General features: G+C 39.5%; 1 protein-coding gene and 1 long non-coding RNA gene across 4 annotated transcripts in view; both read left to right on the top strand.

Moving 5' to 3' along the window:
- The window catches only part of BCHE (butyrylcholinesterase), a 320,419-nt gene extending 307,192 nt beyond the window's left edge, over positions 1-13,227 (top strand). For all 3 annotated transcript variants that reach the window (XM_062602896.1, XM_062602894.1, XM_062602893.1), the window contains exons 3-4: positions 5,643-5,809; positions 12,591-13,227. In XM_062602896.1, coding sequence (XP_062458880.1) covers positions 5,643-5,809; positions 12,591-12,718 — 295 coding nt within the window. In that variant the 3' untranslated portion in view covers positions 12,719-13,227. The remainder of the gene's footprint in view (positions 1-5,642; positions 5,810-12,590) is intronic.
- A 782-nt stretch (positions 13,228-14,009) lies between these two features.
- On the top strand, positions 14,010-20,934 carry LOC134155706 (uncharacterized). Its single transcript, XR_009961687.1, has 2 exons — positions 14,010-14,738; positions 19,911-20,934. It is a non-coding gene; the product is annotated as an uncharacterized LOC134155706 (long non-coding RNA).
- The last annotated feature ends 382 nt before the right edge of the window (positions 20,935-21,316 follow it).

Below are 21,316 nucleotides of genomic sequence, written 5' to 3'. Positions count from 1 at the left end.
AGAGGGGTGGTTGTTTGTTTTGTTTTTTTAAGTTCCCCAGTTCTTAATAGTGCCACAGGAGCACAGGCATGATACTTTGAGAATACTGATTCCGCAAGGATGGGGGGTGGCTGTGGGTGGAGGGAAGGGAGGTGAGGGGGGAAATGGGGAAGTTTGTCTATTTGGATTAGATAAATATATTTTGATCAGGTGTGCTGTCTAGTGCCAGCATGATTAATGGTGTTCTACATTACACAACCGCTAACTAATAAAGCAATTGTAAAACCAAAATACATTTTTAAGATAAAAGTCCTGTGGCCTTTCCTGACAGCACATGATATCCTTGTTGTGACTCCTCTGAAGTCAACAGGATTGATTATTGATTGATGCATAAACAGGAGGGACTTGAGCTTTGGCCATACTGCAGAAAGAAGCAAAAAAGGCTGGCATAGTCCATCCCTTGGAGAAGTAAAGAGTTAGAGTGCAGAACTTTGACAGGCACCCATCACGTGATGTTATTCAGGAGCCCTAACCATCCTATCATTAAGCAAGCAGGCATGTTTACTTGTGGTGTAGTGACAGCTTAGTCTGTAGTATTGGTTGTTAGTTTGGCATCTTTGTTTCTGTTGCAAACCACATAAGTCTGCTTCCAACCCCTTACTCATCAAGATCAACTGTTGATACTATAGCCCAGTTGATGCCTTCTCATTCTTTTGTTCATTTATCCCAAACCTTGGATTTCTCTGCCCTGTGCTATCTTAATCCGTTTCACCTGGCAGAAAATGTATATAGGAGACAGCACAACCAAAATTTACAATACCACTGAAAAAGCAGTTAACTGCATACTTCAACAAGTGCAAATTCAAAGCATCTTAATTACATTCACTCTTATCAGATTTTATACCTGTGCTGGCTTGCTGCATGAGCGTTTGCAAAGCTGGACACGACACTGTGCTGGTGGCAGCCTTTGCATGGCTGCTCTGAAGTGACCTGGGGTACAACTGCATGAGCTTCAGCAGCTCCCTTTGTTTGCAGTGTAGACACAAGCAGAACAATCCACCACTCACAGAGCTACCCCTGGGGTAACATTTACTGCATGCTTCTTATTTGATGCTGAGCTGTTTCTGTAATTCTTAAAGGTTTTGTAATGCAGCTGTAGAAAGCAAGCGAGAGACAGGATTACTGCTGCTGTTGCATGTGCTCTAAGGCCATTCTCTCCCTGCTATGTTGTGCCCATGGTAACTAACACACTGTAAAACACCATCCTATGAAAAATAGCTAATTGCCAGTACTGCCTGTAAGCTGCAAGGAATCATGAAAGACAATAAAAATTATTCACATTCACTCTCTCCTCTCTTTAAACCAGCTGTTAAAAGAAAAAGGGGGCAAACTGGAAACGAGCATCACTGTTTACTTCCTGTGTGAAGTCAATAAAGTCACATCTAGGAGGAGCAGGTCTCCATTTGATTTTAATTCTTACTGCATGGGGGAAACAGAGGGTGCAGTGGCATTATCATACCTTTTCATTAATCTCAGTGGGCAACCTGTTCAGCTAATGGAACACATGGCAGCAGAATGCCAGTCTGGTGATAACCAGCAGGAGACACTAAGGAAGAAATTGCCTTACAGCATACTTGGTGTCGGGTTTGTAGGGTTGCTGCTATCCTGCTGAGAGAAGAAGGGAGGCAGGCTGCGCACAGAGAGGCCACCTTCCTGCTGCTCTACACAATGGGCAGGATAAGAAATCCTCTACTGAGTGAACCATAGGCAAACATGTTTGCTGATCTTTTCTCAGAGCAAGTCAGAGGGAAGCCAGCTGCAACTGAAGAGACAATTAAGAGCAATAACACACTGCTCAGGTGATATTAGTGCATGCTTCCTCTCAGGGAGCAATATCTCTATGAACAGCTTCAACCAGGCAGAACAAATATTTGTCTGTCTGGTGGAAGAGGCTACCAGGGACTGAAGCTAAAATTGTGTTTCAGCTTCTGAATCTCTTAGTGAGTTTGGGTTGGTATAATTCATCTGTGTTAGCTAAAATGATGTGGGTTTTGTTTTTCTTTTCCTCTAGAAAAACACACAGCATGTTAACCTCATCCATTTACAAGTAGAACAACTAAATAGGAACAAAGTGAAAGCTTAGGACAATCTGAACCGGCTTGGGGTACAATTAGCATTTACAACACTCATTAGGAAGGTAAATCCTAAAACAGCCTAAAACCATTCTCAGGAGACTTAGAAAAAGTACCTCTCTGTTAAGTGGTCATACCACAGAAGAGTGAAAACTACTCAGGGCTCACTCACAAATATAAAGTGAATAGGTTACAGGTACTTTATATCATGAATGCTTACCATAAAATGTTAATTACATTTTATGTGTATGATAAACCACCTGTAAAAATAAGGCTATGTGAATATTGATAAATGTGCAGGGAACTAATATTGTTATTTGAGGTTATATTGATTATATTAATGAGAATGGTAATGTAGGTATGCTTATTATGATTAACAGAACTGTGTTCAGGTTGTTGCATTTTCCATCTGAACCAAATTAACTTTCTCTTTCTATAGCTGTTGAAGATTAGCATTAAATATATCTAAATGATCAGTAAATAAGTTCCTCTAAAACCCTCTTCACTCCTATGTCAAGTCTAATACATGTACTATGAGTCTTGAGAATATAATTATTATTTATTTGTTATTATTTATCCTTATAATTATTGACAGTTATTGACATACAATACCCAAAGAGGGAAGAACCTGATCTTAGTGGGTAATACTAAGCAATTTCCACTGAGCACAAGATTAACTAAGGCTCGTGAACTTCAATGAGAGCATGTATATGTATAAAGGTCAAACATGAGAGCAGCTTTACTGGAGACTTAACCCACAAAGATAATCTGTTTTTCACATTAATGAGAAAATAAGTTTGGCAGCCTTAAAGACATATCTTAATGAAATAATTAACTATAAATGAGCTGCTGTACCACTATCACAGAGTAGAAAGAGTTCAGCCTATACCTTCGGGGTATATGCAAAGAAAAAAACTTAGCTGAAATAACAAAACAAATCCTGTTTACACCAACTCTTACACACAGGTGGTTTTTTTTTGTTACGGTTTGGTTTTGTTTGTTTTTTCTTGCCCTCTCTTGCATTTCTTCTCTGGGACCAATTCAAATAATTGTATTTCTTAATTGCCATAAGACTCCTGCAAATATTAAAAAGCGTGTAGAAGAGCTAGCTATGTTTTAAAAATTCAGTGAAAAAGCTCACATTTTCTCCAAACAAAATGAAGGTTTTCCCTAAGTAAAGTTTACAGATATGGACAGAAGTCTAAGAAATGTGATAAATGTTTGGCAAGGCAGATGCACATGATAGAGTTCCGTCATGAAGTTTCCCGTCCCAAGCCCTTTCAGGATGCACCTTCAGGCACCATTGACAGCACTGAGGTGGGCAAAACTGGAATGTACTGAAGAAGAGATGATTGAGTAGCACCAGAAGATAAAAGAGCAGAGGTCTGAGGAACTGATAAGGATGACAATATGGAGGCTACCATAGAAATTGAGCTTTGTTTCAGTAGAAGCAAGTTCCTTTATCTATCAGCAAAGACTGTTCATACAAACATAGAAGGACAGAGACAAGTTTGAGCAGTGTATTGATTTCCTTTTTTTTCATTAAGGATATTATCACAATTCTTTTATTTTTCCATATGAATATTATTAAGCTTTGAGTTTGGTGTAAAGAACAGGAAATTTTATAACTTACTGCAATTCTTATCATGAACTAATTAGTAAAATGTAATGAACAGTAACTGTGACAGAACAAGGTTATAGTTGTAACAACTTACCTGTTCAAAATTATACTCCTGTGATCTCTGATTTGCTGTAAATAGGAGCTTCTTTTTAACTCGGGAAATAAATTTTCAGCAATGGAGCTAAGAAGGAAATTACTGGACATTTCTTTGAACAGTAAGCAGAGAGAGTATCATAATCAGCAGGTTCATGTATTTCAAAATGCTGTGTTCACCTGACAGCTCTTTCAATCATTTTTAGTAAAATACATCTGTAGCCATTGTGTAATCCCTCCACACCTGTAAATTATAATGTGGAATGTCATGATTTATTTCATAGCATAAAAGCTGTTAAATGAATACTGACAGCACCATTAGTGTTCTGATCTTGAAGTGCAAGTCAGCTCTGCTTAAGTCATAATTCTCATGGGCCACAGATAGATGTGCAGATAAAAAGGGTGCTATAGGTTAATCAGAGCTGAATTAGTAAAGAAAAATCAGTAAAGAAGTGAGCAATTCAGGAAATGACATGCTGAATCTCTTACTCTAATACCATTTCTGCAAGCAGCCAACTGCCAAAGACTCCAGAGTACTAAAACATGGGCTGAAAACTTGATTCATTCCAAATAAACTAAGAGATACAGGTATTACCTGAGCAGCTGAATCGGTTTTCCACCTACATCCAGTACTTTATACCCACTTCTGGCAAGCAGAACTCAAGTGAGATCCTCACACCCTGAACTCCTATCTGACCACTGCCTTTGGGAAGATTCTAGGTGAAAAATAAAATAGATAACCAAATTAACATAGCTAACAGTGTTCTTAATTTATCCCACTAAGAATCATCAAATACTGTTGTTCTGCCCTAAATCCCAGATTCCTTGATATCAGCTTCTAGGGAAAAAAAATAAAAGTTCTTCTGACTATACTGCAATAAGTTGTTTAATTTGTATTCTTAACTTCTTCTGAGCTAATGGTGATTTGTGACTATTTAAAGTGTAAATCTACTCCTTTTTTTTTTTTTTATGAAAATAATACTCTTTCTCATTTTTTGCTAATGATATGCTCCCCATTTTGTTGTTCTGCATACTTAAACCAGCTACTTTTTTCTTTCTAGTCATATAGATACTATGTATAGTCCTCTATGGTGGTGAAAAATTGAATGCCTGTCTATAGAGCCTTATGAATTCTGTTGTATTGCAAATATTTATCACAACTATCTAAAAGCTTACAGCTGTGATCTTTTAAACTGCAGAGCTTGCTTTGTAAAGGGCCAAGCACTCAGTACCTCTTCCCAGTTTCTAAAAGATTTGAGATTGTACTTGTTTCTCACTTGGCTAACAGGGCTCAACATACTTCAAGGAGGAAGCTGCTTCTTAATGAGGAATAATTGTTTTCTCTCCCAATACAGCTCTCATCCAAAGTTTAGGCATTGTATGTACCTTTACTTGCAATTTTATCTGAGCTGTTTAGTCCAATCTATTTGTCTTTCTGAAGGGATAAGCAACATTCAAACAAAACATAAACACTCAACCTCTCAGACTGCTTGGTTGGTGTTTTTTCAAGTTATCTATAATAATTTACAGCTTCCGTGAGAATTTTCAAATTTGCCAAATGTAGTTTGTATACAGTTATTTATTAGCTTTTTCCCCTTAACAAAATAGCCCAAAAGGGTAATCTAATTTTTTTTTAAATGAAGTTAAATCAAATTTACCTTCTTTTTTTTTCCTGTTACTTGCAAAAGTATACTTCAGTAATTCTAAAGTAACATACTGGGGTTGAAATAAGTGTTAGATTAAAAAAAAACAAATTATGTTTTATTGATGCTGAGGTAATTTCTTATTCCAAATGAAATGTTTCTTCTCTCATTTAGAACTCCAAATGGGACCCTGATAAATGGAACAAGGTGGCCAGTCTTCACTAGTACTGAACAAAAATATTTGACATTAAATACTCACACTTCAGAGATACTGACAAAATTACATGCTCAGCAGTGTCGATTCTGGAATAATTTTTTTCCCAAAGTCCTGGAAATGACAGGTAAAAATACTTTTATTTAAGTTTCATACAAGGATCACTTGCTTGATATTAATATGATACTTGAGTTTAAATCTTTACATTCCTGTTTGTGAGTTAACTTCCATGAGGTGTTCAGATGTTGCACAAAACTGCCCACGCTGTGGTAAGGGGGTGCCATGTAAAGTGCCCTATGCTTCAGGCCAGGGGCTCACTACCCTGCAGCACCCTGCTGTGTATTAGGGTCCAAGGCCCAGGACTTCAGCAGCATAGAGCTTCTCTGTCTCAAAATGCAGATGCAGCCACAATGGGAGACATTAAGAGCGCTGCAGATAATCCGTTCTCAAACTACCCTATGGAAGGGTCTGGGCACTGACTGGGTCTGGATTCCTGAGATACTGTGTAAATATCTGAGGGAGGTTGTGGCATGTTATATTGGGGCATTATCTATTATTTATGGGTTTATATTATTATGAAACTAATGCACAGAATATATTAAGTACATGGCTGCTGTAAAGAGAGAATTCTGTTCTACACCTCATGTGAGAGCGCATTGTGTTCTATTTCTAGACTGTCAACCATTGATGACATCCAGAGACTTCAGGATTTGCCTGTGCAAAATATAACTGATTTGTGCCTGACCTTGTACACAATAAATTTATGGGATTCCGCTACATAAAAAAATATAACCTGCTCTGTGAAACTTTAAGCTCAGTTGAAGACAAAAGTCTCAGATTTTCTTTAGGAGCCTGATGCTGCTGTTTTTGTAAAGCCCAGCAAACAGACCAAGCCTCTGTGCTTCTGTACTTCAAAAGGAATTGGTTTTATAAAGTAATTTTGCAGCTCTGGAACAGCATTCTGCTGTTTGACTGCGGGGTAGGAAAGGAAAATCTCATTTCAAAAATAAGATACACTTTTTAAATGCTAATCAGTAATTTACAAGCTTTCTGTAAGATTCAGTTTGAATATTAGTCTCTAAAATATATAAACTTTCCTGTTGCAAAGATGATTATTTCTGAAATAATTTATTCCTTCCTGATTTGAGACTATAACTGTATTATGGCAAAACTTTATCACCTTTCAACTCAGTAAATATTTTTCAATTAAATCAAGAGAAGCAAAATCAGTAGGTAAAATAAATAATTTATAAAGCATACTCAGTGATTTTAAAGCCACAATATACCAAATTATGGATGGATTTTAGGGAGATTTCAAAAATTCTGATAAGCCCTTTATGCTGAGCCAGGAGAACTGGAATATGTTGCATATTTCTTTGACCTGTTTATGAACCCCCACTGATTAATGTGCATCATACAAATGGACTGTGCATACCCAAATGCTCTGTGGTGGAACACAGAGAGCACATCACCAGACATAGCTGAACACATCTTGGCAGGACTGCAGAGTTGCTTTACATGGTTCTGTGGTGCAAAGGATGACAAAGCAGCACTCTGGATCTTCCAGGAGACAAATACATCACTTTGCCAGATTCAGTAACTTACCACACAAATTTACATAATTTAATTAAAAGAAATTCCTGAGTGTATTTTTAGCAAAAGGAAACAATCATCATGCCTGGATCCTACGTACAAAAGTGAGACAAGAATATTGTCCAGAAGTAGAGCTGCTTTGTCATGGATCTACATCTGTCAGTCCTTGAAATATTGTAACAGAAATACTATCTATTTATGTTCCATATAAAATCTTATCCAATTCTAACAAAGAAACCTTTAAGATTCCGCTTACAATAATGATATAATACTTTATATTGTAATAATTCTCTTCACTGAAATATTATTTTGCATTCCTATCTCCTTTTATGCCCAAAGGACAGCACATGCTATATGTATTTCTGAGTTTTCTGAGGTTCTATCTTTTCTGTTGTTTCTCACATTGAAATATTCTTAGAAAAAGAAGGTTGCTTTAACATGATATGACAGAGAACAAGAAGTAAGGAAAACTTATGCTATCATTATTGCAAGTAGGGTTCAGATAGACAAAGTGGAATTTTATCAGGTAGAACCTGAAGAAGACAATCAAGCCAACTTACTTTGGAGAAATTGCAAGGGAATTTCTCATGCCAAGTGGTCAGAATTTGGCATGAATGTGCTTGCTAACGGACCACGCATTTATCTACTGATCCTTTCCTAGAACAAGCCTTGCTACACCCTTGAGGGCTTCTTGGCATGTAATGGGCAGCTCCAAATGTGTTCAGCATCTGAGCAAGCCTGTTACCATGACAGGCAGAGTAAGACAAGTTCTTTGACTCATTTAAATATATGAAAGATAGAAAATATTTAGTCCCTGCCACCTTTATGGTTGGATATTTTTCACTTTCCTTAAGCAATCAAATCAGATATGTTAAAAAAAAAAAAGTCACGGTTATGGATTGAGAAAACTAATAAGAAAAAAACAAAAGAAAAAAGAGCCTTACACATTAACGCAATAGTACCAACCATTACATAAAGAACTGGCCTTTATATTTCTAGAGTACTCTGTATGAATTTAGGAGATTTCTCAATATCTTCTCCTTTGATTTCAATATGTAAAAGTATGACTGAAGACAAGTCAAAATTTGTGGATTTATGTCCAGCTTGATAATAACCACTAGACAGGTAAGCTGGACCTAGACATGCCTTTTTGTGGGCTCCCAGTTCCAATTGGACACAATTTTATACACATTTCAACCTTATTGCAGAGGCACTAAGAATACCCTCTGTTCCTATTCACCACAAGACAAGCCAGGAGCATTCGGAATTTAATATTTCATTTGAGGGCATGAGAGCTTAGGCAATCACTAGAACTTTTTCTAATGACTGCTTCTTAAAGAAACACACAGAGGAACAGTAAACAGTAAGTGACTCTTAAGTAGCTTTTAAAGCAATCATATGTTAATTATAAAACCATCCCTATTAGATTCTACCTCCTTAACACAATTTTAATGCATCTAGAGCCCTAACTATTTATATATGCCTGTTTCCTCTTGATTATAGAAAGCTGCATGCAGCCAACCTTTCAATTTATTGTTCCATTACTATTTTCGTGTGCCTAATAAAATAGAAAAATATGTACCATATGTATTTGATAGTACTGTATCACAGAATGGTTTGAGTGGAAGGGACCTTAAAGATCATTTAGTTCCAGCCACCCTGCCATGGGAAGAGACAACTTGTACTACAGCAGGTTGCTCAAACTGCCCTAGAAAGATTTTGAATGTGGAGGCAGAGAAAAGTTCAGCCTTTGAACTTTTTTGAAAAATTCAACCAGTGAATAACAAAAATATATATTTGCTATGGTACTCCAAACAGTACCTGGATTCTATAGAGCTAAACACTGAGGGTAGTAAGAACATTAAAAATTTGACTGCTTAGAAAATTCACCATCAGATTTAGTTTTCAACTTCCACAGAGCTAGATGCTACACTTAGCATGCATCCAGATAAGTGAACGAGTCAAAAGTAACCTCACCCATATTACCACACCTACTGACAAAGATTTTACTCGGTACACCTATGGACAATAAGCAATGTACCTTAATCTGATTTCTTTCTAACTCCAGTACCTTCTATCAGGGGTCATAGGAAAGATGACAGCCCTTACAACATTTTATCTCCCTGAGAGCTATATTGATTTTTGGAAGAATAAAAGAAATAAAGCTTTAAAAACCTTAAGTCCTTAAAAATATACATGAAATACATACGTTGTGGTTAAAAAAAAACAACCAAACAAAAACCCTTGTATTCTGACTGTGTGATTAAAGAACACTGAACAGAGATAATGAAGTATAGATACTGTTTTCTTCTTTCTGAACATTTGTGTAGAAACTACCACCATGAGAATCTATAGCATAAATGTCTATCATTAATCAGACTAATGAATCAAGAAGTTTGCAGGTACCCACATTTATGGGCTGTTGAAGACATAAAAATTAATTCTAACTTGTCATCCCTCATTAATTTTGCTATATCATAACAGCTATATGGCCTTTGTCCCAATCTTAATGTTAATACACAAAAATACATCTAAGATTAGCACTTTATTGGCACATCTCGCAGTTTGGCAAATGATGTATGGAGATAAATTTAACTTTGCTACAATGCTATTAAAGTAAAGGCTGCATGCCTGTGTGGAAATAAAAGAAATGCCAGCTGTCTGTGCTGACTCTGCCAAAGAATAAAAAAAAACTTTCATTTTTTGGTCTGTTAAACTGGGACCTTTCTGAGGACTGCGGTATGATTCATTGCCTTCTGAAACATCTCCTTTTTTTCTCCTTGAAAACTTCACTGGACTTTGCATTAGGCTAATCAGTATTAGTGTAAAGTTTGGGATTGCCTAAATGACTGCATATAGCAATTTAACCTCACTGTATTATTAGCAGACCTCCATAGTGCTGCAGCACATTGTACTAATTCAGTGCTCCAAGCACTTTAATTATTGGTCAAGTTGAATCCTCTAATCCTGTGGGTTGTTTTTGTTTGTTTTTTTTTTGCCTTCCAGCTGTCAGATCATCCAAGTCATGGGTGGTTACTTCAGATTGATGATATTGCTGATAATGGGATGCATTGACTCGTGACATCAATTTGGATCTTATCACTGAAAAAAAGCAAACAAATGGGAATGCAAGTTCTTATTTCAGTGTTTTACTTCCCCTTTTGTCTTTTAGATTCATAATGGTGGCTACTCCACATTACTTGTCTGCTTTCTCTAGCTAACTTGCTTCCTCACCGTGATCTTTCAGAGGCACCAAAATGCGTTATAATTTATATTCTTGAACACTGATTTTTAATTGAAGATGTGTGTATGTTAGAAGTATTTCAGTTTCTAAAGTCTTTGGGCAGACTTCAAACACATCTAAACCTGAAAAATTAAAGGAGGAACAAGGTTCTTTACTTCGTAAGTAGAGCCATTGTCTGGATAAATAAAACTGCATACCCATAATCAAGAATAAGACAAGAAATACAGCTGAGGCATTTTTCTCCAAGTAACGCTAGTGGTTCATACACTAAAATACCCATCTGTTTGACATATGTGGCAAATCTGTCTTTACAAAGACCCTGGCTACATTTTTAAATTTAGAAACATGCAAAGGCAAGTTCTTAGAGTCAGGAAAGTAGTATGTTGTGCATGTCTTCTCCCCATAGTGCTGGGAGTCATACCTGCATAGCTTACTAATCAAAACATGGTTTTATTGTTACCAGCATTTACAAATCCCCTTTGAGTTATCTTTTTTTCTTCAGACTGCAATTATAATTAAAAATTATCTGAACTTTTCTTTGATCGCCAATGTAACCAGGCTTATTTACACCTTTGAACTGAGGGAGAGGAGTGTGGTTTATTTTTTAATATTTTTTTCCTATATTTGTTCTTCACAATTTCCCTTTTGACTACAAGGAGTAGCACTAAACCTCCGCAGGAAAAACTATCTTGGTTTTATTTCTGGTCTCACTGAAACCAAGGAGCAATGTAAATCTCATTTCAAAGTCTCGTTAAATTTCCATCTGGATTTCCAGACCAAAAAGGTTTGCAAATGTTGAGCTAAAGTGCAAATAAACAACCAAAACACTGGATGCTTCTCCAAACTTAATCTCTGAATCTGCTAACTCTCTTTCCAGAATATTTTGACATCTGATGTGTAAAACACAAAAATATTTCATTTTCACGTAACCAGTTAAACTTGCAGCGCTGGCAGATCATAAAAAAGGGTGTATTTATGGAGGAAAAGGGCCTACGCTCTACTGCAGCAGAAGAACATAAAGTCAAAAAAGCATAAAGAAACCATGGAAGTTTTATCTCATGAACACAATTACCAAGTTTTTTTGGAAATGAGCTATGTCAATATGGGAGACTGAGATAATTAGGTCCAGAATGAATAAAGCATTCACAGATCATAAATGGTTTCTAAACATTTCCTTAAAGTCTACAACTGATCTAAAATAATAAGCCACAGTACGTGATAGAGACTACATACATTATCTTTCCTTTAGTTCTTGTATGGATTGTTCCTGCAAGGTCACTGCATTTATCATTAATTATCTTTTGGGACTGAAGGAAGTGATCCCTGTCTGTAAAATACTTTGTACAATGATATATTTTTATTACTCTTCTCATTCTCACACTCTGCCCTGACGCCTATAACAAATTTGGCAATAAATATTGCCTTGGGACACAGGATTAGTTGGCAAACATTTTATAGGCTAGAATGAAAAAGAGAAGATGGTTCCATGTTGACATATAGTGCACATTTTACAGTATCCTTCTCCAAACTTGTGCCCCTTTACTCTTGAAACTTGCAGATTTATGCCACAGTAGGGTGAAATTATGGTCATCCGTTGGATGAAATCCACTAAAACTCACAGCAATACTGTTGTTTTCTTGAAGAAAGCTGTGATTTCACTGTATCTTTACAAGTACCTATCTCTGGTTGCATAACATGGTCTTAGGGATATGCCAGTTTCACAGTAGACTGTGCTGAATCAAAGTAATATTTGGAGGATTAAAAAAAAAATAAAAAATAGATGGTTTTAAAATTATAACTTTGATGGACAGAAGTATTATCCAAAAGCAACGAGGCTACACATAAGTATATTTATATATCCTCCAGCGTGCCAGAAGAACATCCTTCATTCCTGATGTAAAGACCAAGTGTTAATCACTGAGTTTTCAGTCACTCCAGGTTTAAGAAACGAGACAAAAGACCACCCTACAATGTATCTGGAGCAAATGACATTGATAATCAAAATTATTTTTCAATTAGCATATAAAGAGATTCAAATTTAGATTAATGTAACCCATTTCATGTTTTACAGGAAATATTGATGAAGCAGAACGAGAGTGGAAAGCAGGATTCCATCGCTGGAACAATTACATGTCAGACTGGAAAAATCAATTTAATGATTACACTAGCAAGAAGGAGAGATGTGCAGGCTCTAATTAATATGTTTACCCTTGCCAGTATGTCCATATTACTGTTCATCAGGGAAATATACAAATAGCTTTCTAACACATCTAGCATCAAGTATGTTATGCAGATTAAGAAAGTGTTATGAACATAATTTTGATTCTCCAGATATTTCATTTATATTTTACCTCATATCTCAATAAACAATATAAGGCATCCACACATCACTGGGTTAAATAGGATCACAGAGATTAAAGTCTGAAGATTAATGATTTACATATTATAAACACTAGCTGCTTAAATTCACATTTCAAATAAACAATGGAATCTGTTATTGAAAAATCAGATATTTTTAAAATAGAAATGGCATTGTTTTACAGTATTGGCATGCAAAACACATTCGGTTTTGATCTTTAACTGCAATGCCACAGCACTTAAACCCTGCTTCAGACATAATGTAATTCACATAAACATAAAAATATCATAACTTTGCTGGACACACCAAATGATATTTTTCTTATTAGACCAAAAAGTTTTAAAACTGCTGTTAAAGGCTGAATAATTGATTCTTTATGGACAAATCTGCAGGACAAAGCCATAGTAGGAGAATATTCAAACTGCAAATTGAAGGCCTAAGTCATCGGATCTCTGTGTGCAAGTGCAATGGTGGAACCAGCCAGAAAAACTGACGCCTCTGCTTCTGCTATCCTCATTTTTCAAAGAGTAAAGAGCTACAGATTCACAAAGTAATGAACTCACTGCTTTCCCTGCTCATGCACCCACTGTCTTCAACTGGTAAACATCCCTACTATGGAGGTAAGCTCTAATTATGGGGTTTGTTTTTGTTTTACTTTGGTCCACCGGTTTGCCTCCTAGTCAAAGGACAGTCTGACATTTATTAGAGTATGACAGACAAGTTTTCATACCTGAAAAGCAGCACCAATATGCATGTCAACAGGTTCATCACAAATCAGCCATGAAAGCCCTCATCAGCTGCCAGCTCTCTGCAGGAGAATGGAACAAAGCCCTTGATCCCCTTGAGGAAGGCTGGGAAAGATACCACTCCAGAGGGACAGTGTGAACTTGGTGGGAAGGACCTAGCTCCTTTGCATGGTCAACTAAGCTCTAGTTGCCACGCAAGTAGGCTTCTCCTGGACCCCCTTCTACCTACTTGAGCTGAACCTCTTAGAGGCTTCTGAAAAAAAAAAACCCAAAACAACAACAAAAAACTCCAAACCAACAGAAACAAAACAAAACCACCCCCCCAAAAAAAGCAAAACCAATCCCCCCACCCCCACAAAAACAAGCAAAACAAAAAACCCACAAAAACAAACACAAAAAAAAAAGCCAAAACAAAACAAAAAAAAATCCCAAACAAACAAAACCCCCAAACCTGTGGATAATTTACCTTCTTATTTCTGGATAGGGTTGGAAGTTGTATGCTTGAATAGTATCTTAATTGGGTGGTTTTCACTGGCCCAACTGAATAGAATAAACGCAAAAAAAAATGATTAACATAAGGAGTACACAAAAGCAACAATCCATCTCATAAATAAATTATCCTGGAGCTTTCTGTAAATGTAATAGCATTTCAGTGCATCTATTTTCTGTTCTAGCAATTGAAAGCTCTTGCAAAATTCCTTCTCTGAGTAGACTGAAGAGATCTAGGTAATGAACAGGGAGTTTTCTCTTTCTGGCAATCAGTTTGACCAGAGTTTGACCTTACACTGAAAAGGCTTATTTTTGCAGAATGGCCAAATACTGCAAGACATGATGGCTTATCAACCTTTCAGTTACTTCTAAGATAATACAATTATTTCCTGACTAAATTATGGAAAATCACCTTCAGCACAGTATTTCCAAAACTACAATCAAACTAGCACAGTCAAAAAACCTGGTTATTTTTGAGCAAGTTGATTAAAACTTGAAGTTATCTGGATTAAAAAGCCCTTTATATGCAGTACTTCATGTTTATACCACAGATAATTAGCTCATTATGACCATTAGCATAGTTACAACTATTAATAGTTGCACTGAGAGCTGTGTCAGTGTCGTGGTTTAAACCCTAGCCAGACAGCTTGTTCACTCACTCCTAGTGAGCAGTGCTGGGCTGAGAGCAATCAAGGCCTGCACCCCCTCGGGGCTCACCCCTTTCCTGCTCCCAGAGGGACAGGGAGGAGGATCGAAAGAGTGCAACTCCCTCAGGTTGAGACAAGAACAGTCCAGCAACCAATGTACAACACAAATCACCACCGCTACCACCAACGACAACAATGATAAGAGAAAATAACAAGGGAAGAGAATACAATACCACTCGCGAAGAAACGAGTCCCACCCGGCAGCCAGTGTCCTTCCGGGTAACTCCCAGTTACCCCCCACCCCGGGCATGATGTGCTGTTGTATGGAATACCTCCCTGGCTAGCCTGGGTCAGGCGCCCTGTCCCTGCTTCCTCACGGCTTCCCCTCCTCCCTGGCAGAGCATGAGCCTCACAAAGTCCTTGGTCAGGGTAAACATCACTTAGCAACAACCAAAAACATCGGTATCACCAGCACTGTTCCCAGGCTGGAAGTCAAAACACAGCACTGCACCAGCTACCAAGAAGGAGAAAAATGACTGCTACTGCTGAAGCCAGGACATTATCCACCCCTTATTCCATACCATTCACATCATGCTCAGATCCCACATTTTCAATATACCATTGCTCTCCCACACATATATATCCACATAAAAACAGACCAAGAGAAAGAGATAATTTTCTTAGTGCATGGACAAATCCCTATAATGCTGCCGAGTCCATTCGGTCCATGATGTCAGGTTCCATCTGTTGTAACAATCTTTCAGGGCAGGAAAGGCTGTGTGCAGTATTGGATCGTTGCCTGCTGATGCTGGTCGTTCCTTTACTGTGGAACTCATCTGATTCTATCAAAGTTCATTCTCTGTTGGGATGATGGTTGGAGGAAGGCAGGGCTAGTCACTGGTGACCTGGAGACATCTAGTTGATGGCCTATAAAAGTATTACGCAGCAGGCAACAGCATACAGTTAAGTTCATTGGCTGTTTTCCCAGACTGTCTTTCCCAGCAAATTTTTCATATGCACCATGGGAACTTTGTCCCCCTCTACAATATGTAAAAGTTCTGACTGGGCTGGGCCAGCCCTGTTGGCAGATCCTCTGGTGTTGACCAACCAGGTGGCCTTTGGTAAGTGTGTATCCCAATGCTTGAAAGTTCCCCCACCCATTGCTCTCAGTGTAGTTTTTAACAGCCCATTGTACCGTTCGATTTTCCCAGAGGCTGGTGCATGGTAGGGGATGTGATATACCCACTCAGTGCCATGCTCTGTGGCCCAAATATCTGTAAGGTTACTCTGGAAATGAGTCCCATTGTCTGACTCAATTATCTCTGGGGTGCCGTGTCACCACAAAATTTTCTCAAGGCCCAGGATAGTGTTCCGGGCAGTGGCATGGGGCACAGCGTATGTTTCCAGCCACCCGGTGGTTGCTTCCACCATGGTAAGCGCATGGTGCTTGCCTTGGCGGGTTGTCGGCAGTGTGATATAGTCAATCTGCCAGGCTTCCCCATATTTATACTTCAGCCATTGTCCTCCATACCAAAGAGGCTTTAACCGCTTGGCTTGTTTAATTGCAGCACATGTTTCACACTCATGAATAACCTGGGCAATAGTGTCCATTGTTAAGTCCACCCCTCGATCACAGGCCCATCTGTATGTTGCATCTCTGCCCTGATGGCCTGAAGTGTCATGGGCCCACCAGACCAAAAATAATTCACCTTTATGTTGCCAATCTAAGTCCATCTGAGCCACTTCAATCTTAGCCGCTTTATCCACTTGTTGGTTGTTCTGGTGTTCCTCAGTGGCCCGACTCTTGGGTACATGGGCACCTACATGACGTACCTTCACCACCAGGTTCTGCACCCGGGCAGCAATATCTTTCCACAGTGCAGCAGCCCAGATGGGTTTACCTCTGCGTTGCCAGTTGCTCTGCTTCCATTGCTGCAACCACCCCCACAGGGCATTTGCCACCATCCATGAGTCAGTATAGAGATAAAGTACTGGCCACTCTTCTCGTTCAGCAATGTCCAGGGCCAGCTGGATGGCTTTCACCTCAGCAAACTGACTCGATGAACCCTCTCCTTCAGCAGTTTCTGCAACTTGTCGTCCAGGACTCCATACAGCTGCCTTCCATCTCCGATGCTTTCCCACAGTACGGCAGGACCCATCAGTAAACAAGGCATACTGCTTTTCACTTTCTGACAGTTTATTATATGGTGGGGCCTCTTTGGCACGCACCACCTCCTCCTTTGGTGACATTCCAAAATCTTTGCCCTCTGGCCAGTCCATGATGACTTCTAGAATGCCTGGACGACTGAGATTTCCTATTCGAGTTTGTTGTGTAATTAGTGCAGCCCATTTACTCCATGTAGCATCAGTTGCATGATGTGTAGAGGAGACCCTGCCTTTGAACATCCAGCCCAGCACGGGCAACCGGGGTGCCAGAAGGAGCTGTGCTTCAGTGCCAATCACTTCTGAAGCAGCTCGAACCCCTTCATAGGCTGCCAGTATCTCTTTCTCAGTTGGGGTGTAGCTGGCCTCAGATCCTTTGTATCCCCGACTCCAAAAGCCGAGGGGTCGACCTCGAGTTTCCCCTGGAGCTTTCTGCCAGAGGCTCCAGGTAGGACCGTTCTCCCCAGCTGCAGTGTACAGCACATTTTTTACATCTGGCCCAGTCCGGACTGGTCCAAGGGCTACTGCATGAACTATCTCGCGTTTAATTTGCTCAAAGGCTTGTTGTTGCTCAGGGCCCCATTTAAAATCATTCTTCTTCCGGGTCACATGATAGAGAGGGCTTATAATCGAACTGTAATTCGGGATGTGCATTCTCCAGAACCCCACTGCACCCAAGAAAGCTTGCGTTTCTTTCTTATTAGTTGGTGGGGACATTGCTGTTATCTTGTTGATCACATCTGTGAGGATCTGGCGACGTCCATCTTGCCATTTTATTCCCCAAAATTGAATCCCCTGTGCAGGTCCCTTGACCTTACTCCGTTTTATGGCAAAACCGGCTTTCAGCAGGATTTGGATTATTTTCCTCCCTTTCTCAAAGACTTCTTCCGCTGTATCGCCCCACACAATAATGTCATCAATGTATTGCAGGTGTTCTGGAGCTTGCCCCTGTTCCAGTGCAGTCTGGATCAGTCCATGGCAAACGGTAGGGCTGTGTTTCCACCCCTGGGGCAGTCGGTTCCAAGTGAACTGGACACCCCTCCAAGTAAAAGCAAACTGTGGCCTGCACTCTGGTATATGTAAGGAAAAAAAACAAGTAAGCATGGGAACTGAGAACTGGACTTCTGGCAGAATTGCTGCATGAGTGTGAAACATGTGCTGCAATTAAACAAGCCAAATGGTTAAAGCCTCTTTGGTATGGAGGATGATGGTTGAAGTATAAATATGGGGAGGCCTGGCAGATTGATTATATCACACTGTTGACAGTTATTTTGGGGCAGGGGGGTAACTGCTGTTCTTGGAGCTGGGGTAGCCACGCTGTCTGTTGCAGTCCAAGTTTGAGCAGCTGCTGTACTTGCCACTGGGGTAGCTGTGCTGTTCATTGCAGCCAAAGTTTGAGTAGTGATTGTACTTGTTGCTGGGGGTGGTGAAGCTGCTGTGCTTGGAGCTGGAGTAGCTGTGTTGACTGTTGCTTTGCCCTCAGATCCACCAACATTCTTCTCCTTTTGAAGGTGCTGGATAGTGTTGAACAAGGCCCTGTAAGCATAGGCCAAGCCCCAGCACGTTGCCATGATTTGTCCCTCTCTGGTATGGCCAGAATGACCACACACCTCATTTAAGTGTTTTACTAATTCTTCTGGATTTTGCAGTTGTTTGGTGGTGAAATTCCAAAGTACTGGAGGGGCCCACTGACCTAGATACTTGCCCATACTATCCCACACACCCTGCCACTCATGGCTGTCCAGCCTCAGGGAAAATCTCTTGGTCCTCCTACATCGTCGTTTGACCCCAGACAATACCCAAACCTGACTCCGCTTAACTCTTGAAATCAGTAGTGGGCAAAACACACTCTGTATGCATGCTAGCATGGTGATCCCCATCACAATCAGCAAACAAGTCTCAACAGCATTAAAAGGCCATCCAAAACTTCAAAACTCACAAATGTAAATGGTCTGGGGGGAGGACTGGGAGGGTAAAAGGATGTCTCCTTCACAGGTTGAGCACCTGAGAAGGAGAAAAAAGATGTGTAATTGCTAAGCACTTCTATTATATACCTCCCAAAGTATAAAGGTGGTGACCACACTGGGAACATAAGCCAGATCAGTTTCATGATCAATGATTCTATTGTATTACAAGTCATTACCATAAAGTACAATGAGACAAAAATCTTAGCCCAAGCCCCACACTTGAAAAACACTAATACAGCAAATACCGGATAGAAGTAAGGTACGATATACTGATACTGTGAGATCAAGAGGAACAACCTTGAGAGCCAGTAAATCAGCATAGTGATGAGTGACTATTTATCCGGTCAGATCTGTTGTTATCTCAACCCCTCATGCCCCATGCTGAGCACCAAAAGAACTGTCGTGGTTTAAACCCTAGCCAGACAACTTGTTCACTCACTCCCAGTGAGTGGTGCCGGGCTGAGAGCAAACAAGGCCCGTGTCCGTGGCCCCCCCCCCCCCCCCCCCCGGGGCTCTCCCCTTCCTCCCTCCCAGAGGAACAGGGAGGAGGATCAAAAAAGAGTGCAACTCCCACGGGTTGAGTCAAGAACAGTCCAGCAACCAATGTACAACACAAATCACCACCGCTACCACCAACGACAACAATGATAAGAGAAAATAACAAGGGAAGAGAATACGATACCACCGGCCAAGAAACGAGTCCCACCCAGAAGCCCGTGTCCTTCCGGGTAACTCCCAGTTACCCCCCACCCCGGGCATGACGTGCTGTGGTATGGAATACCCCCCTGGATAGCCTGGGTCAGGCGCCCCATCTCTGCTTCCTCACGGCTTCCCCTCCTCCCTGGCAGAGCATGAGCCTCACAAAGTCCTTGGTCAGGGTAAACATCACTTAGCAACAACCAAAAACATCGGTATCACCAGCACTGTTCCCAGGCTGGAAGTCCAAACACAATGCTGCACCAGCTACCAAGAAGGAGAAAAATGACTGCTACTGCTGAACCCAAGACAGTCAGTCTACAGTGTATTCGGTATTTATCAAATATTCTTCATGCAAGTGATGAGCTACTGAAAAAAAAAAAAACACAGAAGGATGAACTTTCTGTCCTTCACTGAGCCAGTCCTGCCACTCACTATTTCATTTATATGGTGTGCTTCATAGATGTGATGGGTGCTGATCTGACACAGCGAGCCTTGACAGCACTGGTATCACCTAAATACGTATATACTTTTCTTAGCTGTATTTCACTGTCTGTCTAATCAGCTTAATCAACGGTAAGGAAAAAATCTGAGTAATTAAAATGTACAAATATGCTCTTTTGGAAGGGTTGGTTGCAAAGCAGTTTATTTTGCTAGGAAGGTGTCCTTTGTCTGTATGTGCTGTGAGCAAGGCTGGATAAGGCTTATTTGAAGACTATTATCCTTTCCACAGTACGCATACCATGCTTGTGACGTTTTCAAGAACGAATAAGGATGGAGGGAAGAGGAAAGAAAAGCATAATAAAAGAAATATTAAACCACTTTTTGAAGTGTGTTTTTACTGATTTTCATTAATAAATTGCTAGTTTTGTATTTTTTTTATATGCTGGGAAATAATGTCTCCATTTATCATTCATAGGAAGTCAATATATCATGTAGTCATATATTCATATCCCACACTTATGCAAAAATAGGAAAGCATTAAGTACTTGGATATAAGTGTTTAAGATAATGAAGAGTGAGAAAAGACCAGTCCCAATTGTGGGTAGTTTCAAACTAAAAGTCAAGCAAACTTATAGTGGAAATTGCTTGAGAATACCGTGTTATTGCTTAAAGTGATGATTACACATCAGAGGGATATCTAATGCAGACCTCACTGAAAATGTACTATTGCAAATTAATGTTTTCTTTTTACTAAAAAGAGGTAAGAAACCAAGGTTTCTCTATGAAAACAGAGAAAAGGTGTCAATTCTTTCTTACCGTTCTTGATATCGAAAGCAAGAATTATGAATTTAGTCCCAGAGTTGCTGAAACATTACCATAAGATGAACTGCAGTGCCAACAAAAATGTCGGCATTAAACCAGTTGTCATTAGGTTTATAAGATAATAGCACACTGATTAAATTACAGACATTTCACACATATTTTAGAGATAGTCATAAGATGGCTGAAGCCAGAAATTTCTCAGCAAAACTCTGTTTAAATAAAACTAGCAGGTTTTGTATTTTAGAAGTTTCCTTTAAAGGAATTTAGGTTGGATAAATAATATTTAAATTTACTGAAAGCTTGAGTGAAATACCATCTTTGATCCTGTTGGAGTATCAAGAACTGAAGAAGTTGGGAAGTGGTATGGGCCTAGGGCTGGTCTGTGTAACTGAACCAACCAAGGTTGAAGCTTCCTGGCAATGAACAGGGACCTTCTGACCCCAAAAGTTCTCTCTAGCACAACT

Source organism: Pezoporus occidentalis, unplaced genomic scaffold (genome assembly GCF_034315485.1).
Source record: "Pezoporus occidentalis ecotype Australia unplaced genomic scaffold, CSIRO_AGI_Poc_V1 ctg8, whole genome shotgun sequence".
Lineage (NCBI taxonomy): Eukaryota > Metazoa > Chordata > Aves > Psittaciformes > Psittacidae > Pezoporus > Pezoporus occidentalis.
This window is presented reverse-complemented; position numbering and strand designations above follow the sequence as displayed.